Source organism: Etheostoma cragini, chromosome 15 (genome assembly GCF_013103735.1).
Source record: "Etheostoma cragini isolate CJK2018 chromosome 15, CSU_Ecrag_1.0, whole genome shotgun sequence".
Lineage (NCBI taxonomy): Eukaryota > Metazoa > Chordata > Actinopteri > Perciformes > Percidae > Etheostoma > Etheostoma cragini.
Genome location: NC_048421.1, coordinates 23,370,684 through 23,389,696, shown reverse-complemented (window position 1 = coordinate 23,389,696; position 19,013 = coordinate 23,370,684). Strand labels below are relative to the sequence as shown.

The 19,013-nt window shown below is 42.0% G+C and overlaps 1 protein-coding gene across 1 annotated transcript in view; it reads right to left on the bottom strand.

Annotated features, from left to right (window-relative positions):
- Nucleotides 1–16,741, bottom strand: part of sept12 (septin 12) — a 66,763-nt gene extending 50,022 nt beyond the window's left edge. The window contains exons 1-2 of the mRNA XM_034894063.1: nucleotides 16,540–16,741; nucleotides 919–2,466 (exon numbers count right to left, since the gene is read on the bottom strand). Of these exons, the coding sequence (XP_034749954.1) occupies nucleotides 919–2,466; nucleotides 16,540–16,594 (1,603 nt within the window). The 5' untranslated portion in view covers nucleotides 16,595–16,741. The remainder of the gene's footprint in view (nucleotides 1–918; nucleotides 2,467–16,539) is intronic.
- Nucleotides 16,742–19,013: the final 2,272 nt, after the last annotated feature.

The following is a 19,013-nucleotide window of genomic DNA, read 5'->3' as shown; positions in this document are numbered from 1 at the left end:
GTTCTGAAGGCAAAAGGGGGTCCAACCCGTTACTAGCATGGGGTACCTAATAAAGTGGCCGGTGAGTGTATATTCATACATATATATTACCATATTACCATTATTATGTTGTGGTGCCAATCTGAATAGATGCCTTGACTAAAGCAACACTAGATATTCCTCAAAATAATGTTTCCAAAATGGTTTCAATGGTTCATGAACGGGTAACAGGGTGAATGGCTTTTCAGCATTCGATTTGTGGCTCTCTACCGGCTATAACCTCACTGTGCAAGTCTGCCAGATCAGTTAGCGGATCTGTAGTTCCAATGAGACACAATGGGACAATTCCACTTCCAACCTATGGGGGGGACCAAAGAGGGAAAAGTAACATAGTGTTGCTTTAAGATCAGATGCACCGCACCACAACTGTGTGGCGCACCGTACAAACTGTAAGGATGTAGGACACCAGAGGCCGGGGTTCGCCTCCAGAGTCCTGTTAGTGGTTAGGGTTAGGCAGAGCTAGGGAAAGATGTGGTATCAGCATAATGTTATTTAAGTATTATTTTTCAGGAAACAGGGTTATGTGTGTATGTGTGAGTGTGTGGTTTTAGAAGTATAGTTGTCTTGTCATGTCAGTGATCATAAGAAATAGGACAGATGTTGCATGTTGCAAGGTTTACAACACACACAAAGACTGGACACCAATGACCCACAAAGGTAAAGATGCAGGTTGCCACATACACACATACGCAGACACACAAACACACAAATTCGCAGATGACTGTTTTGATCGTTTTGAGTTATGACCCACCATTCCATCCTGCCCTTTTTTTTCTCATGAGCCTCAGAATACAGGCAAATGTGCATGCAATTATGCAGGTTTATAAATTACAGACAAATACAAATGCAGCTATTTAAGCCCTTAAAAAAACATCTTACCTTTCTGTTTCTTCTCCCCCTGTTTCCATGTGGGCGTGTGCATGGTCTGGGGGCACCCATATTCAGATGAGAACCCACCATTGTGTTTAGGGGGTTGGGTCACAGCTGCTGGGCTGGTGTCAGTCGTGACATGCTGGGAGAAAGAAGCGATCCTCTGTAATATTGAGCCAACAATATCTCTGCCATCACCTGGACCGCCTTCCACAGACCAAACGGCTCTGGAGCTGGAGGGGCTGGTAGGGTTAGACAGGTTTGGGACCACCTGGACAACTTGGGGCCCTGCCAGAAGTTGCACCTGGGGGCTCTGGGCTGGAGAAAAGGACACCGGGGAGCAACTCATCTCTGGGACAGGAATTGAACCCTGCAAGGGATTTAGAGAATGTAGGGAGATTGGCAAAAAGGGATGGTGGAGGGAAAGGGGCGGGGTGTCAGAAGAACTGTCCAGGCTGCTGAGAGAGGCTGAGAGGCTGGCCGAGGTGGATGGTGGGCTTGTGTGGTGTTGCAAGCCTCCAGTTCTTCTTGGTGGAGGCCTGGGGGGGTTGGGACTCATGGATCCTCCTTGAGTCTTGGTGAGAGAGGTGGTTGAGGTGCTGCTTACCAGGCTGTCGAGATCCAAGGGAAACTTGCCGAGACGTGAAGTCTCTTTGGCCTTGGGCTGGGGAGCCTTGAGTAGCTGGGGGCCTTGCTGCTGGTACTGGTTTTTGGAGCTACCGTAGCCCTCCTCCCCGAAGGAACTGGCATTCTGAATACGACCATTCCAGTTGGCATTAGCACTGGCATACCTCAACCCTGGTGACATCCTGTCTCCCCCTCCACCTCTTTGCATACTCACCATTCCTCCTTGTCCATTATAAATTTGGGGGTCTAGGCTCAGCATGGACCCATGGTTCACCCCCAGAGGCTCTGGAACACCCAGCATCATCCCAGGCCCTTGATCCATCCCGGCATGGAAAACAACCTCACGGGACTTCAGGTTAAGGTTGCTTTCCAGGTTGGCACCTCCCTCACGGTGCTGTTGTGGGAGCTGGGGCTGGGTTCGGTGGTACTCCCCCTGAGGCGGAGGGCTGTGATATGACCCTAGCTTAGTAAGAGGGAGGGCTCCCCCACCAGAGTACTCCAGGCTGGACGTGGAGCTGTGAAGGCTGTCGTCACTTCCTGGCCCAGACAGAATGGAGTAACCGTTGGGGTTCAACCTGCTCTGGAAGGATGCAGCCCTCGTGACAGAAGAACCATTGTTGATGGTCGACTTGTTAATGGTTCCTCGGTTGAAGGACAGGCTGCTGACTACGCTACGGGACTTTATCACTGGGCTGGGATTAGAAGTCAGGCTGATACGGGGGTGGTGGGATGTGGACCCCAGGGTGTTGTTGTTGTTGTTGTTGAAGGCTAATGAAGGGGAATGGCCAGCTCCTCCTCGCCCCTCACTGGCTTTGTTGTGGTGGAGAAAGAAATGGGGGGACGAGGGAGAAACGGGGGTGGAGACGGGTGAAGCTGAGGAGAAGGACGGTATGTCATCCACATCTTCAACGTCGAAGGATCTCTTCAGCGCTGGAGGTGGGAAGAAAGAATATACGAGTTGTTAATAAAATGTCCCAGCTTTATTAACTAACGTGTAAGCAGTGCTTCTTCTTTTGTAAAAACACACAGTATAAGTATAAATGTGCCGTTTTGTGCAATTTGGTCAGCGTTTAATAGAGAATCTCTGATTTAACTAACCTGAACGTCCGACTGATCATGTTTCATGACCCGTGTCACCATGTCCTGAAATCTCACCAATTCATTTGGTGATGAAATTATTATCACTATAGCCCGAGCTAATACATTGTAGATTTTGATTAAATTCTCTTGCTACCACAAGGGCTGTGGATTGTGAGACTGTGAGTCTGGTCCTCCATTATTTTAGACCTAAGTTCAGTCAGGCCCAAAAGGATCAAGCTCAGGCCTGAAACCTGGAATCTTCAACTTTCTACAAGCTTCGTCTCTTTTTTGATCTCTCTCTTCTCTTTTAAATTGAACTATTTCATCAACATGACCGGCCATTTTTTTTAGTTTGCAGTTTTGCATGTGCTGCTATACTTTATTTACAACCATAGTATCCAATAGAAACCACATACTAGCATCTCAGAGTATCCACAGTTACAACAGTTACGAGACTAAACGCAGGAATGACGCATCTTTTAAATATTAAAATATGTGTATTAATACTCCCAACTGTATGTATCCAGATATTTATATTTTTCAGTTTTTTTAGACTTGGTAGATTTGTATTTTTTAATTGTTTCTGTGCTGTACTACAGTGTACTCTGGTGTGACAGTTAAGAAATCTTGAATCTTGTGACAGTGGAAAGAATGCTGTGTGTAGGTTTGTGCATGTGTGTGTTTGTGTGTGTGTGTGTGTGTGTGTGTGTCTGCGTGCGGAGACACATACGCTCTACAGTGTGTGAATGTGCCTGTGTTCAGAAGATCATATTAAATCTCTCTTTCTTTTGGTTTCTGGGTCCTGAATGATCTTAGCCACTTGCCTTTGTATGGGAACAGTGTCCCCTTCCTTTGTTGAACACACACACAAACACACACATTTCCTGCAAGCTGCAAACACAAAGGGTGGATTGAGGTCGGAGCTGGAGTCAGGGCGTCCAGTGGGGTTTTGTGTTACAAAATTCAACCACTGCGACGTGACATACCATGAGAAGAAGTGGGTGGGCGGGTATGGGGTATATAATTATAGTTCCAAAGCGAAAGCTGAGATCCACAGCTGCTACCTGCAATATTGTGCGCCTAAATACCTCTTTTATACCAATTCATCACCGTTGACAAAGCTGCAACATATTTTTTTAAATCAGGCTATATCATCATGTCACCTTCTGCAGGCTTTGCCATGACAAACACTGAAGTACACGCTATTAGTCACAAATTAGAGTTGCAAAAGTATTTAAATTAAAATTGAAACCATTTCACAACATTTTTAGAGAACACTTATTTTTCACGTAGGGTCAAAAGAGTTTCACTACACTACAAAGGACAGTTTTACGGCTGGTTTACAAACTGTTTCATTGGCTGTTGGAACTAAACTTTGCAAGAAATCTCTGCCATTTACCCAGAGTGCAATGTTTAAACTGAGAGAGTGAATAAATATTTTTATTTCAAACATACATTTAACCACATACATATAGAGCCAAAGGTAAGAGCTAAAAAGATAAAACTGGAGTTGAAATACACCAGTTTTCCTTTAAAAGTGAGAAGTGCTGCAACACACACAAGGCACACTTGTTAAGTGGAGGCGAGAGTGAGTGTGTGTATCCATACTGCTCAGCTTAGAGAGCCAAGGTGTGATTACAGAAGTGTGTCATTAAGACTCAAACACAGTCTCGATGTGTTGCATGACCAGACCGATGACCTCTCAGTGACACACACACACACACACACACACACAGCATTCACTGGCCCTTAGTGTATCACCGTTGGGCTGCTTCTGAGTCTCCAGAGGTGCATTTCCTGTTTGTTAATTCAGATTCGTAGTTCCATTCAGTAGACTTGCTGTTTGTAAAGTCTGATTTTCAATACAAAAAAAATAGTTTGATGGACTCATGTTGTCTTTCCGATTTTTTCAAAATTGAAAATCAACACTCATTTTTTTTTTTACTTTTTCTTACGTTTGTCTCTTTAACACTTTTGATGCTTTTTTTCCAATGTTTGTCACTTTATTTGACGTGTTCAACACTACGTAACACTAACTTATTAATTTTAGTTTTAGTTATTTTTGGGAATTTATGGTCCATAAACCTCATTTATAGGAAATTATACTTAATGTTTGAGTTAGAAAAGCATAAATTAGAGGAATGGATGTTGATGGATAATCACAGACTGGAATGTGTCAACTTTTACTCAATACTTTTTCAATTGTTTTTTTCAAATGCTATAAAACAATATATAAGACGCCCCAAAATTAATGAAAGTAGAGATTAGTTCTTGACAAAGAGCGTGTGGAATCAATCAGTTATTTTTGATATTGAAAAAAGGGTCAATTTGACCCGAGGAAAACATGTTAAATGGAATACACCAGTCACTTTTGATATGATATACAGTATATACTGCAGTTGCATGAAGTGTTGAATTTCATTGTGATCAGTTTCACAGCAATACAAAAGAGTTAATTTGGTCATAATCAATCTTTTTTTTATATAACAATGTCTTAAATGACAATGTGAAAACAGTGTAACAAATATGAAAGGAGTCACTCTGCTTTATAATGAGTTAGCTCATTGTTTATCCGTCTTCACCTTCCCTGTTTCAGGTCACTCTCCACACTCTCAAAGCTTTGTTTTCTCACTGCGTTCAGAGAAAAAGCTCTTTAAAACCCACTGCACTCTACCTGCTTCAGCAGACAGACACAGTTAGAGACTAACTAGCATTTAGCAGTTAAAGGCCTAGGAGATGGTGGAGACCAAAAACAGAGCTAAAAGAGAGATAGTACACAAACACAACTCCAAATGAATGATGATAACTGCTCTATATCTTTGGGATGTGTAAATTAGGGATAGACTGATCATTGGTCCCTTTTTTAAGCAGTTTTCAGATGATCTGTCTCAGCGTTTTATTTGCCTGATAACTGAGTTAATGAATTCAAAAGTGTTCTACTTTAGCTCGAGTACAGCTCCGTATCTGTCCCTCTGCTTTAGTTTCACTCCCCACTGAGTCTGACTTCATACCCCCCCCCCCCCCCCAACACTATCTGACTGTTACTGGGTATTATGTTGAACATTTAGAATTTATTAAATAATTGCTTAAAAGCATTTTAACAAAGTTTTGTGTTTGGTAACGTTCCAAATCCTAATTTTTACAGCTTCACTGTAAATGCATGTTGGTGTGTACAACGTGATGATGGGAAAAGGCAGATGCCTTAGCTTTCTGCTGCATAATGAAGAAAGACATGAATTAATTAATTGTTAAAAATGTTTAAAAAGATGCCTTAATCAGCTCAGCCTTATAGGACACACCTTATTTCGGTTTCTACCTGAGCAGTTAATGGCTCGCAGCCTCTGTAGGCCCTGGGCAGGCTGGGGAGGGGTATGTGTGTGTGTTGGGGGAGGGTTGTGTGGACTCGGCTGGGTTCGCTGAGGCTACAAGTGTGAACCTGCTCTCCATACAAAAGATAAGGAGCCCTGGTATCAGGTAATTGCTGGCAACCTGTCAAACACCGGGGAAATAATTACGGTGGCAGTGGTGCGCCCCGTCTCTGCTCTGTTCTACCTGTGTGTCTGTGTGTGTATGTTTGTGTGTGTTCTCTACGTTTGGCTCCACTCCCTCGGTTCTATCAGTTGTGCATACCCTAATCCTCTCCTCTTACACAATGCCACCTCAATCTGATAAAGAGAGATGCTCCAACTCTCTCTCTTTCTCTCTCTCTCTCTCATACACAAACACACTAGCACACATTGTGTCGAATTCACCCACAGCTATGTCTGAAGTTCTGGGAAAGTGTGAGTACACTCCTGTGTAGATGTCTGAGGCATCCTTTCATGGCCTATGCTTTTCAGTTCACTGGGAAAGGGGTGTGTGTGTGTGTGTGTGTGTGTGTGTGTGTGTGTGTGTGTCAGTGAACGTGATGATAGCTTGCTTCCTGTATAAACACTCCCATGCCCACATTCTGACTTAGCTGGTTAAACCATTATTTTTCTGCTTTTTGATTATGTAATCAATCAAACTAAGTAACGTGTATATTAAAGAAACAACGTCATGTTTTTTGTTACTTTGGATACATCAAGACCAGTCACCAGTCAGTTCAAGACATGATATTGTCAGTGCATGGTGACCTTCCTAATACTTTAAGTCCTCTATAAAAATGGCATTGCTTCTATTTTTATTGAGTTTAATCGTGGTTACTCGAGATCTGATCGCCAGGCTACAACGAACAAGTACCCAGTGAGTTGAGCACTAGCCAGGTCTCAGTGAATGCAAGCAGGCAGGAATCTCGATACTAGTGTCAGGTTCTGGTGTTGACTAGTAGCTTGTTAACTTCGGGCTTCAGGGAACAAGCCTTGTAGAGACTCATGGAAAGTAGGGGTGGTTTGTTTGCTCTTTCGGGTGTAGCATAGAAGAAGCGCACGTTTTTTTTTTCCTAACAGGCTGGAGTCGAGTCAGATTTAGTTATGAGAGACAATTCCATTTAGAAAGAGTACTTTCATAAAGATCAGCCAATTAGTAAACTTGCTATGTATAAAAAGATGAAAACACTCAAAGGGAAATCTTAACCCTTGAGTTGTCCTCCCAGGTCAAAAACAGACAAAAATGTGACATTTTCGTCCCCCTTTTTCAGACTTTTTTTTTACGTTTTCTCTAACACCACCTTGCTACCACTATTTTGAGGCTACAGTACTTTTGGAAACCATGGTCAATTACCTTCATTTATACAGAATTGTACCTACCATTTGAGTTAAAAAAGCAGAAATTATGAATTATTTTGACTAATAGTTAATATAAGAGGTATGAAAGTGATCAAATGCATTTGCAAAGAGCGTTGGAAGGAATCCAAATCATTTTTTGTGGTAATTTGGTTTAAAAGAAACTCATGTTATAGGTGTAGACATTTTTTAAAGGGGTCTAATTTGACCCAAGGACAACAGGAGGGTTAAATAAAACAATATTAGATCCTTTTTAACTACAAATATGGAGTTGAACCACACAAAACACTCATACATTTCTTATAAGGTAATGTTGTAGTAGGTGCGGGGGGGGGGGGGGGGGGGGGGGGGGGGGGGGGGGGGGGGGGGGGGGGGGGGGGGGGGGGGGGGGGGGGGGGCATTCTCTTGATTCTCAACTCGATCCCCTATGGTGAGTAACCGGCTACGGGCCAGTAAGATGGGCTGATTTGGGAACTAGTCAGCTCTGGGAGGGAAGCTGTCCTGGGGACACACAATGAGGGGATGCTGAGTCTGGGCATGTCTATGTCTATGTCCACCCCCAAACCCACCCCCCTTGTCTGCACATTCCATACAGGCATAACTCTATGACAAGACAGCATGTGCATTGACACGTGTGAACACACACACACACACACACACACACACACACACAATCACGCAAACCCACCGAGTGATGTTAAGTAAAATGCACATTGCGACAAATTGCAGCCACAGCGCTGTGCAGACAGTCATACACTCTCTCTCTCTCTCTCTTTCAGCCACACAAACAACATCCTTTCACGAAACTTCCACTTACTAAAAGCACATCTGGAAGACACATTCCAAGCAGCCATTTGCAATGTTGTAACACTGAAAATGACACAGTGCCTGCAGACACGGACACACACACACACACGCACACGCACGCACACACACCTCATAAGCACCTGTTGCTTGAAAAATATTAAAAAGAAGCTGGAGTCTATTAAAAGGACAGTGCGTCCAAAGTTTAGCTGCCAGCATTTCATGCCTGTTTAAAGAAGGAAAGACAGGCAGATGTTTTATACTTATTCCCAATTACCCCTATGTCATGCAGCCATGTTAGTTATGAAACCCCATATCCACACCAATACAGTGGATCTAAATGGACGTTTCTGGGTCTTTCACATCTGGGCTCTTGGAGTCTCTGCACCTTCATTGCAGCCGCATGCATTCAACTCAATTTCAAATTGGACACCAATCAGCCATGTCAGACATTTTTCTTTACTACCAGGAAATGGATATGTCTGGTGAATATGTGAATACAACATGAGTCTGCGCATTTGAATAGATTACCAAGGAATACTAAGGGAACATTACAAACTCAGATCACGACAGTGAATTTGAACCTAACAGAATTTCTTCCCTTAAACTTCCCCTGCAGTAATGGTTGTGTCACTGCTCTCTCATTGGTTCATTAGAGGTGGTCCAGTGTGTCTTAAAGGCAACTCCAGACATGTCTGAGTATCAGGCAGCTTGCAGTGATGCTTTGCTAAATTCTGTTCTATTATGGTAGAATGGATTGACACCAAAACAAACCCAGTGCCACCCGTATCTGTGTGCGTGCATGTGTGTGTGTGCATGCGCATGCGTGTGACCATGGGCTCATGACAAAGAGGGAATAAGGCTGGCTAGGTGAAAACACTTCATGAGTTCATGAGATCAGGGGAGACTGTGTGTGCAACAGTTGATTGCGTGTGTGTTAATGTGCATTGTGTAGTTTTCTTTATTTAATTTTGTATTAATGACAAATGATGTCTACAGAAAACACAGACCAACTATGTCGATGTGTGAGCTCCACTGCGTTAATGCAGGCTGGAATGTACCACTTGTTGTGAGCAAAGACAACGAGCTGTGTGTGTGTGTGTGTGTGTGTGTGTGGTCACTGGGTCATTAAGTCATGGGACCCCCTCTGATCTTTGCAGGGTTCGCGTCCTGCTGGAGTGCAGTACGAGGACGTGACAGGGCTGGGAGAGGCCGCTCTTAGCCCCCCTGACCTCCTCTAATCTCCCATGTCACCCAAAGTCCCAAATGCCCTCCTGCCTCTCCCTCCAATCTAGTACACACCTTCCACTGCCTTCACTCAGTCTACCTATCCACACAAGGGACTCTGTCGGTCCTCACCATTTAAGATCAAATCCCAAATTAATTCCAGCTATGTTTCCGCTGTGTCCATTTCTTAGTTAAGGTTCGGATGCTAAGAAATTGTTGCCGCCGCTGCTTCAGCGTTTTATGAAATGTCATGAAGTTGTTATTACATGACTCTGCAGGGCCATTTGCTGAACTTAACGGAAGAGCTATCCGCTGTCTCTCCTCTTTGAGGGGGAGCAGCTGGAACAGTGACAGAACGTCATCACTCTCATGTGAATTCATGGCAACCAAATAAACAGCGTGAGTCTCCACAGGCAGAGTGACATACAACGGTAATTTCCGAATTTGACAGCTACGTAGCTTAGAAAATAACGTTACAGGCACTGAATTTGATTAATTTACTGTTTATCACACCCCAGGTGAGACAAGTCCCTCTGCATATGACCACACACTGCAGGAAACACTGTTTCCCCCCGACACGCTGTATTACCGTTACAGTTTAAAACTTTATCCAGGTTAGTGGGGATCCATACAGCTCAAAACCAACATGACAAAACGCACAATATTTAGTGATGACGGTAGTAGTGGTCATAGTAAGAAGGATGCACATTGCATAATGTGTTGTGTAATGTGTTAGTAAATAGCAATTGGTAATGTGTGTGTATGTGTAACATCTGTAAAGCTGTTAGACGTTAGACTTTGATTTTATTCTGATCCAAAGAGTACTTTTCTGAGAGGAAGGACACTATCTTGGAATGTAATTGTAAGACATGTGATGTTTTAAGAATTGCAAATAAAGCAAACACAAAAACACAAAAAATAGATGCTCCAGACTATGGAAAAATTAATCTAAAATTTGAGGCATATTTGTTAAACATGTTAAAGAGAAGGCCCCCCCACATTAGAGCATGTTCACACTGTTTGGTTCCATTTTTATTTTGGAGAATATATTTTATGCTAATGTTATAATTAGTCTGTTAATATTAACATCTCAACACTACGGGAATTAATTTCACAAATAAGATCCTCTACTTGAGTTTTAGACAGTATCCTTTATCCGTTTTTAAAAAAGGTATTCCCACAGTTTGTCCTTTTATTTTATCAACAGACCTCTGACTTCTGGCATCTGGCTTCTACTCTAAGTTTGTCTAACGGTGGGAACACCTCTACAGCTACCACAATCTTAGCTCTCCAACAGAGCCTTTTCTGTTCTTGTAGAAAATGCCTTTCCCTGTTGCTAAATTTTAATTGTGGGGTTCCTCAAGGGTCCATTCTTGGGCCTCTGCAGTGTTTTAAGTAGTTGCTTCCTCTCATCCAGATCACTAATAACCATCATTTTCCATCACTGTTTTGCGGATGGTACATAGTTTTTTGTCCGTCTCAAGTCCAGTAACTTAAAACCTGCCTTAATGATGTTACGTTGTATCTTTTTTCAACACGTTTATCACTTTTTTTTAAAACATTCAACACTACGTTACACTAACTTATTAACTTTAGTTTTACAGTTATTTTTTGAGTTAGAAAAGCAGAAAGGAATTAATAGAGGCACTTATGAATAGAGGTGGGACAAAATGTCCATACGGCAATATATCACAGTTCACATGCCTTTTAGATGGGGGCTCAGCCATCTGAATGAAACAGAAGTGGGCGCTGGAAATGAGGCACCATCTTTCACCCAGCACTCCACAGCTGGCTGGCCAGCAGCCCAGCATCAACAATCACTCCCCTGTTACCATATCAAATGTAGATCCATCATATCTGATCATCTTCAAATTGGGGGGCTCTCGGCCCTGACCAAGCAGCTGGAGGAAACGGGTTCACTGTCTCCAAAACAGGATTATTTTTTTTAAACATGTTAACGTTGCAAGGTAATCACATGACAGAACAAAAGTATCCAAAAGTTGCCTCTATAGTCTGGTTCTTTGTCCAAATGTGTCGCAAATTTTAACCAAAAATAGGCAAAAGAATGTGTGAATGAATGCTTTTCATACACTACAGTATTATTAGGAGTTGGTTATCAGGATATGCAGTGGGTGGCGGCAATTCTTAAGTCGAAAAAACAACATACTAATTCGGACTAAGCAGGCGCAAAACTATGAAGCTTATTAAGAGCACCAGTCCAACCCCAAACTGTGAAACAACGTAAAAAAGCTTGATTGAAAGACGTTTCTGTTTTGTTTACTCTCCCTTTCCACACTGTGTTTATTAGACCACAAATGAGACAAGAATTAGAAAGCTATAGGCACCTCTGCTATACCGTGAAGGGAGCGGATGGCAACAATACAATTACAAAAGAATCTTTACATGATTAATCGTTACAAATCTTATTTCTAAAAGCTCCATTGTGTAGTTTTTTTGAGTTGATTCTTAGGAAAAAACTATTTTCTTGCACACATATATGCTCAGTCATGTGTAATCACTTCCACCAACTAGTCAAAGTATTCTCCTTAGCGTATAAACTGCTATTCAAAATCATTCAGAATACATACAAGCGACTTACTCGAATGCCGGCCGCCATGTTGTGCCTCCCTCTTTAAAATATATTAGCCAAAGAGGGACATAGTGTTCTGGTTTATCCTGTTCCTTTTTTTCTTTTCTGTTATTTCTCCGTGTTTCCACCCTGGTCTTGTGTTGTTCCCTGTTGAGTGTCTGTGTTCTGTTTCCTGTTTTATTTTGAAGTCTGGTCTCGGTCTCGGTTTTACTTCTTGTCTGTCTGATTGTCCTGCCCCGCCCTAATGTGATTCACCTGATATATCACATGTTCCTTGTTGCCTCGTTACCTCTTGTATTTAACCTCTGTGTTCCCTTTGTCTCTTGAACGTCCTCCTGCCTGCATTTTGGGCCTCTTTTCCTGCCGCTACAACACATAGCGCCGCATTTCGCGCTTTTACACTCAATAGCGCCGTGACAAAAGCCAGGGGGGGGAGATTCCTTGCTCCTGCCAGCAGATTTAAAGATGCCCCGCCACAGCATCCTTTACCCAGCTCATGAATAGTAATGAGCTCAGGCAACAGGATGTCAGACATCATTGGTTGGCCTGATTTCTCCTCTTATTTCTTTTTTAGTGGCTAGAGCTGACAGAGGAGGTAGCAGTTCATCTTCACATTTACCACATGGCACACACATAAAACACACACAAACGAACAACACACCCATATGGACCACACAGACTAAAAAAAAAGGCAAGTAATAAAAAGGTTTTGTATGACAGGGCACCTTTAAAGCCAATTCTTTAGGACATGTAGCAAAGTCACCAAGGAAGGTAAAGAGAATAAAAACATCAGGCAAAGCAACAAGACCAAGGTTAATATTGGAGTGGCTTTTCACAGATGAAAATTCTGTTTCAATTTTAATTATATGGCGCTAAATCCCAACAGTTATCTCATTGCGATTTTCATAAAGAGCAGGTCTAGACCGGACTCTGATGCTATCTACAGAAACCCAACCGTTCCCAAGGGATCATAAAGAGCAAGGATTTTAGAAGGTCTCCCGCTTTCATCTCGACAAGTGATTCTGCCTATTTGTGTCAATTTGAAGTTTTCGAGCTGCTTGGCTAACATGGCATGGTTGTGTATAAATATAGGAAGTCTAAGATGCTTCCCCTTCCCTTCTCACGTCAACGATGAAAAAGGACTCTCTACCTTGTAAATAAACGCAATCATGTGTGTCGGGATTTCCCTGGCAGACAACTCACATCACGTGCAGTGGTAACACAAACCAGCTACAGCTGGAACAGCTGCGTGTAAACAATGGAGATATTAAGAGCTAATTTATGTTTTATTGACAAACTGCTCAGAGAAATATATTAAGAACACAAACCTTCGTTGCTTCTCTAACTCACTGTAAACATCGCCTTACACTATTTATCTCGTACAATATACAGAACAACAACAGCACTGATGCTTTACGAACAATAGCTCCTGGATGGCTGATGTTAGCAATTAAATGGTACCAAAATTACAAAAACATAAACCTATTTTAACACTGGAAGCAGCATTCCCGGATGAAGTCGTACTTCTTGGAATAATACGGCCACCGTAGGAGTTAAAACACAGTTGGAAGGCGAGGGGCTAGGAAGTAATATTCAGTTGGTTGTCATATACAATTTCACCGCTAGATGGGAGCCATTTTTACACATTGGGGCAATAAACTACCTGGCATTTTTTAAAGGGCGAAGACGCTGTCTTATGGCATCAGTTTAAAGTGTCAAACAGACAGCAGTTGTTAAAAAGCAACTACAGTGGCGGTCTACGGCCCAAGGCTACACTAATTTGTTTAGAGGCACAGATCAACACCTGTCTAAACAGAGGAATGTGGGAAGAAAGTAAGACTGAAAGCAGAGGGGGCAGCTTTTGTTGTACTGTCCCTGCAGGGTCCCAGGACATGATGGATCACCCTGAGGATGAACAAAGTCAGGTCATTCTGACATTCTCTCCATCCTTCACTGTCCTCACACTGAAGATACTCCTAGTAATTAAAGGTTTTCTTCAAATGTCTGCTTCTTTTGTTTTCTCTTAATCTTTGCCTGATTTACGGTGTTTCAAATAGATCTAGAAAATGTCATGAACATCACCGATCGCAACTGTATCCGGTGACGGGTTTTTATTGAAACTCCAAGTGCATGAGAAATGACAGAGTTATAGGTGGCAGCGAGCAGCAGTTCACTGACTATGCTTGTCAAAGTTCATCACATAACAATCAGAATGTCCATGTCCACACAGTAACGTCAGCGTATTCACTTTGGACAGAACTTTTCAAAAAGTTGCAGCCTGGGCAATGAGAAAATAGAAACCCTGTATATTGTAATATAACTTGCAAAAAAAAAAAAAAGGTTCTTCCATTGTGTCAGAAAACTGATGTTTTTTAGATTGGATCATATTGTAATAGGGAGGTCTAATATTTTTAGTCCAACAAATGAGGTTGAGTGGAAAAAGTCGAAAGACACACTCGCGACCGGGCTAAACAACTTTTTGGGAAAACACCGACTTCTGTTGTCCATTGCCTCTGGAACAGCACATAGAAGGGATTTTTCAGATCTGAAAACTATATGTTACGTAGCTAAAGCTTTTATCCAAAGCCACTTACAATTGCTACATATGTCAGAGGTCGTGCTCCTCTGAAGGAACTAGGGGTTAAGTGGGAGGGACACATCAGATGATGACCCTGGACCAAAGGCATGTGTGTCATTTCCCCTGCACCACCACCACCACCCCAGCAAACAACAGGGCGACATCATTGGTCTGTGCTTTAGATTGGGTTAGGTTTAAGGAAAGCATGCGGTTTGGATTAAAATGACTTTGTTAAGGTTAGGGGACTGTTGTTGTCTGGTTACAATGATAAACACGTGATTAAGGTTGGAGAACTATCATGGTCAATGGGTTAGGGTCTCCTGTCTTAAAGACATTTTGTTGGCCCATCCATCATGAACGTAAACATGTTGTTTCAGAGTGATGATATATCAGCATTTCCATATTTGTCGGCCAATAAAAAGCAATGTCGGTATGAAAATTCCACAACACGTTACGAGTTATTATTAAAAAAATGTCTCCATTGTCCACCCAACAGCACTGACAAATGTACTCGTACACTGAGAGATGTCCTTGGTCTATATCCTTAATAACCACATTTAAGGAATCATTAACGGACATGTTTTAAGTTATTTGTGTGGCTGTTGTCTCATTACTATACATACCCCATTCAAACTATATGGTATTGGTTTCAAAAATCTAGACTCATTCAGATTCTATCATTTAGAGTATATCTAGTTAGTTCTTTATTATTTATTATAGACCTCGTTCATTGGAGCCAATAAGACAGGTCTTATTAAGGATCCTCTGACGTTATGAAACTGCCCTTTTTCCCCTTTTGGACCTCATATCTAGGGTTTCTTTTTGTTGCCCTTTTGTGGGCAAGTTTTGCCTTTTCATATACAGTAGGTTATCACTGGAACGCTGAATATACATTTTTATGAAATTATATAAATACAAATTTGCTAAATACACTTTCAGTGGCTTGCATAAGTGAATGAAAAAACATCTGTTGGAAATTGACCACAATTTTTAAAAACAATTTGGAAAAGCCAACCTTTAAAAGGACACCAACTTTCTTCTCTAAGGGAATTTAACATAGTGGTGTGTATAGGCCTACCTATGTCCCCTGTATTTTAAGGAATAACATTTATTTATTTATAATACACTATTTATTTATTTATATATATATACAAATATATATTAATCACAGAAGAAGAAAACGGAGTGCCAGCAATCAGTTGAATGGAGATGATGTTTAGCGGTGCAATAAGCCAAGTAAGGAAAGACCAGGAGAGATCTAACAGAGACAGGCAGCTCATCCAGTTTACTGCTGCTTCTAAAAGATACTATTGTCTGCTTATGGGATGTTCTCACACACACACACACACACGCACACGCACACACACACGCACACACACACGGCTTAGCTACACTGTTATTAGTGCTTTCCTACCTGCCCAGGACGTTTACCATTGGACTCCAGTAATTGTAGTCTCACACAAAGCCAAACATTATAAAGTCATTCAAACCATTAATTGCTTTGCAACAACATTTTTAACCAGTTCCCCCATGTTCAGAATGCCATATTTTACATAGTGTCCTACGTTCACCAACTGGCTGCTATTATCAAAAACAGTGCCTATCGATCAATCGACTCCATTAATCGCAAATACAGGCCTAAAAGGTGAGAAACTAGTGGGGAAAGTCCACCGCATTTAGCTACGTTTTAGACGCCTTCAAATGACCAATCACTGCCCATTACTGCCTTAGAATGCTAAAACAGCTACATATTCATATTTTTATTTCATCTTCTGTTGATATAGTCATATAGCTTATAAACTGACATTATAGCTGTAGATTTAACGAACAACAAAACAAAGATTCTTGCATTTTAGTGTTTTTTTTTTGCTATATTTCTTTTTTGAAAACTACTCGCTTCGGGCTCCTAAAGCAGACACGAGTTTCTGGCCGAGAGGGGGGGGGGCAGCCCCACAGAAGGTTTTATTACGAGCCAACAAACCGGGCAGCAGTAAAGTCATTCAATATCACAGCCGACATACCTTCAAAATCTGATAAAATCCCTTCGAGGTGGTCGTTCACGGACAGTTCCGACATGCTGACTGAGTGCAGGAGGCTCCGTGGTGCCAGGTAACCGGGCCAGAACTGAACCGGTCCGCGCTGATGTGTGCAGGGAGCCGACTGAGCCGAGCTGGTCCGTGCTGTGCGTGTCCTGGAGGAGCATCGGCGTGTCGCTGGCACAACCCCCCCCCCCCTCTTCCCCGGCTCCTTACTGGGCCTATGGCCGAGACCCGGGATGACAGGGGGCGGAGGACGGACGACTGGTGGGCGGAGCTGCACGCAACACCTGGAGGAAAAAAAAACGCCATCAAATTTCTCTTCTCTTTGCTCTGTTTTCCTCTCATTTTCTTAATTTGATGAGTTAAGATGAGTTTAAATCTCTAGTTTTTAAGACTCTTTTCAGAGTCTAGCTTTCATGTCTGGATCTCATTACCTATCCTCTTCCTCTGCTAAATGTCATTGGGAAAAGAAGGTGACTTTTATATGTCTGTACTTAAATACCTTAGTAAATTTGCTAAATATCACACTTACAGTGGCATGCATAAATGTACACACCCATGCTTAAGTTGATTAAAAAGAGGAATACAAAAAAATTGGAAAATCCAACCTTTTAAGGACACCAATTTTCTCTGAGAGTGAATAATGTATTGTAAATAAATTAATGTTCTTCCTTAAAATACAGTGGGCATAAGTATACACCCCCCTATGTTAAAATACAGGGGGCATAAGTATATGTAACCAGGTTCAGATCAGCCTCCAACATAACCTGCAAAAACTAACACCTCAAGGTCTGGGATCACTGCTTAAATACTTTTAGCAATGTCCTGGTTTGAGGGATAAAGAGAAGATAGATATCAAACGCACTGACACTTAATAACTAATTAGTCTTTGGCTGTAGATGAAAACACAACCGCATTGTAACTCAAATGATTTAAAGATTTCAAATGTCTAACAATGAATGTAACACTCCCATTTATTAACCCAAAATGTCCTGTAATAATAACATATGTTCTGGCCAGAAAAAACTACATGTTTAGGTGTTAATGCAGCAATTGTCCCTTCAATTTAGTAGTACCAAACCTAGTACCTGTTCGAGCTCAGTTTAAAAAAGAAATTGTATGCGACACGGACCTCCAGGAGGGAAAGACCTCATCAATGAGATACTCAGGGATGAAGGTCAGAGTCCAGCCCGCTGTCCACCACGCTATCTCCCGCTACGGCCGCCAGAAGAAACCGCTCCTCCGTCACACCCGCGCTGTGTCGCCCACAGTCCGCCACACAGTCCCGCAGGACAGCTATGTTCACAGAAAAGGTTTTCAGTCGCCACCATCCAAAGAAAGGACAAAATAACTCACTGGGCAGGATATTATTTTCCCTTTCTTTCAGAGCTACGCGTTCGCGGTTCCTCCCTCTGCAACAGGTTCAGAAAAACGAAAAGAAAAAAACAACGCTGCGCCATCTTCTTTCCGTTTAGAGCAGACTAGCTACAGCAATATGCAGGCATACTATAAGCTCAAATTAAAACTCAGCACAGCATATGTCATTTTACATTGGCCACATATGTCTTAACTAATAATATGCATAAATAGTTTAGCAAATACATTGACATTGAACACAAGACCAACGCTTCCTCCAGAACTAGCTAGCTAACAGAGACTCCCTCCTATTAACTGAACGCTAACGTCGCAGTTTTAAAACTTGTACAGGATAACAGTTAGGAAGACACATGATATGTGGTAACAGAAAAGGTTTTCAGACGCCACCATCAAAAGAAAGAAATTAATTCACTGTTTAGGATATTAGTTTTCTTTCTTTCAAGGCTACGCTTCGTTGTTGCTCCTTCTGCAACAGGCTCATCAGCTGCAGCTGCGCGGCGGCACGTAGTGGCCATTACCGCAAAATGTTCACCACTGCTGAAAAGTGTTGAGAATTATAATTACTCAACACAAAGTGGCGTAACCTGAACTATTGGTGTCTGATTAACAAGTGAAAATAGAATGTCATACCCTGTGTGTCTATCACATTATCCCTACTTAAGTTTTAAAAAACCCATCAGATTTAGGATGGGTTACATATACACCCCCTCTATGTTAAATTCTCATAGAGGCAGGCAGATTTTTATTTTTAAAGGCCAGTTATTTCATGGATCAGGATACTGTGCATTCTGATAAAGTTCCCTTGGCCTTTGGAATTAAAATACCCCATACCTAGAGTTTGGCATAGGGAACTTTCCATAAGTTCATCTCTTAATGCAAATCCAACCAGCTATTACGCAAACTGAAATAAACCCAATGCCAATCTCTAGCTATGGTGAAGGGTATGTAATGAGGGGGGGTATTTTAATTCCAAAGGCCAAGGGTACTTTATCAGATCACATATTCAACGTCTTTTAACATTTGAAAAATCTTTAAGTGTGTGCCAGCTGTAACCAACAGCTGATCCTCGTTAACCAACG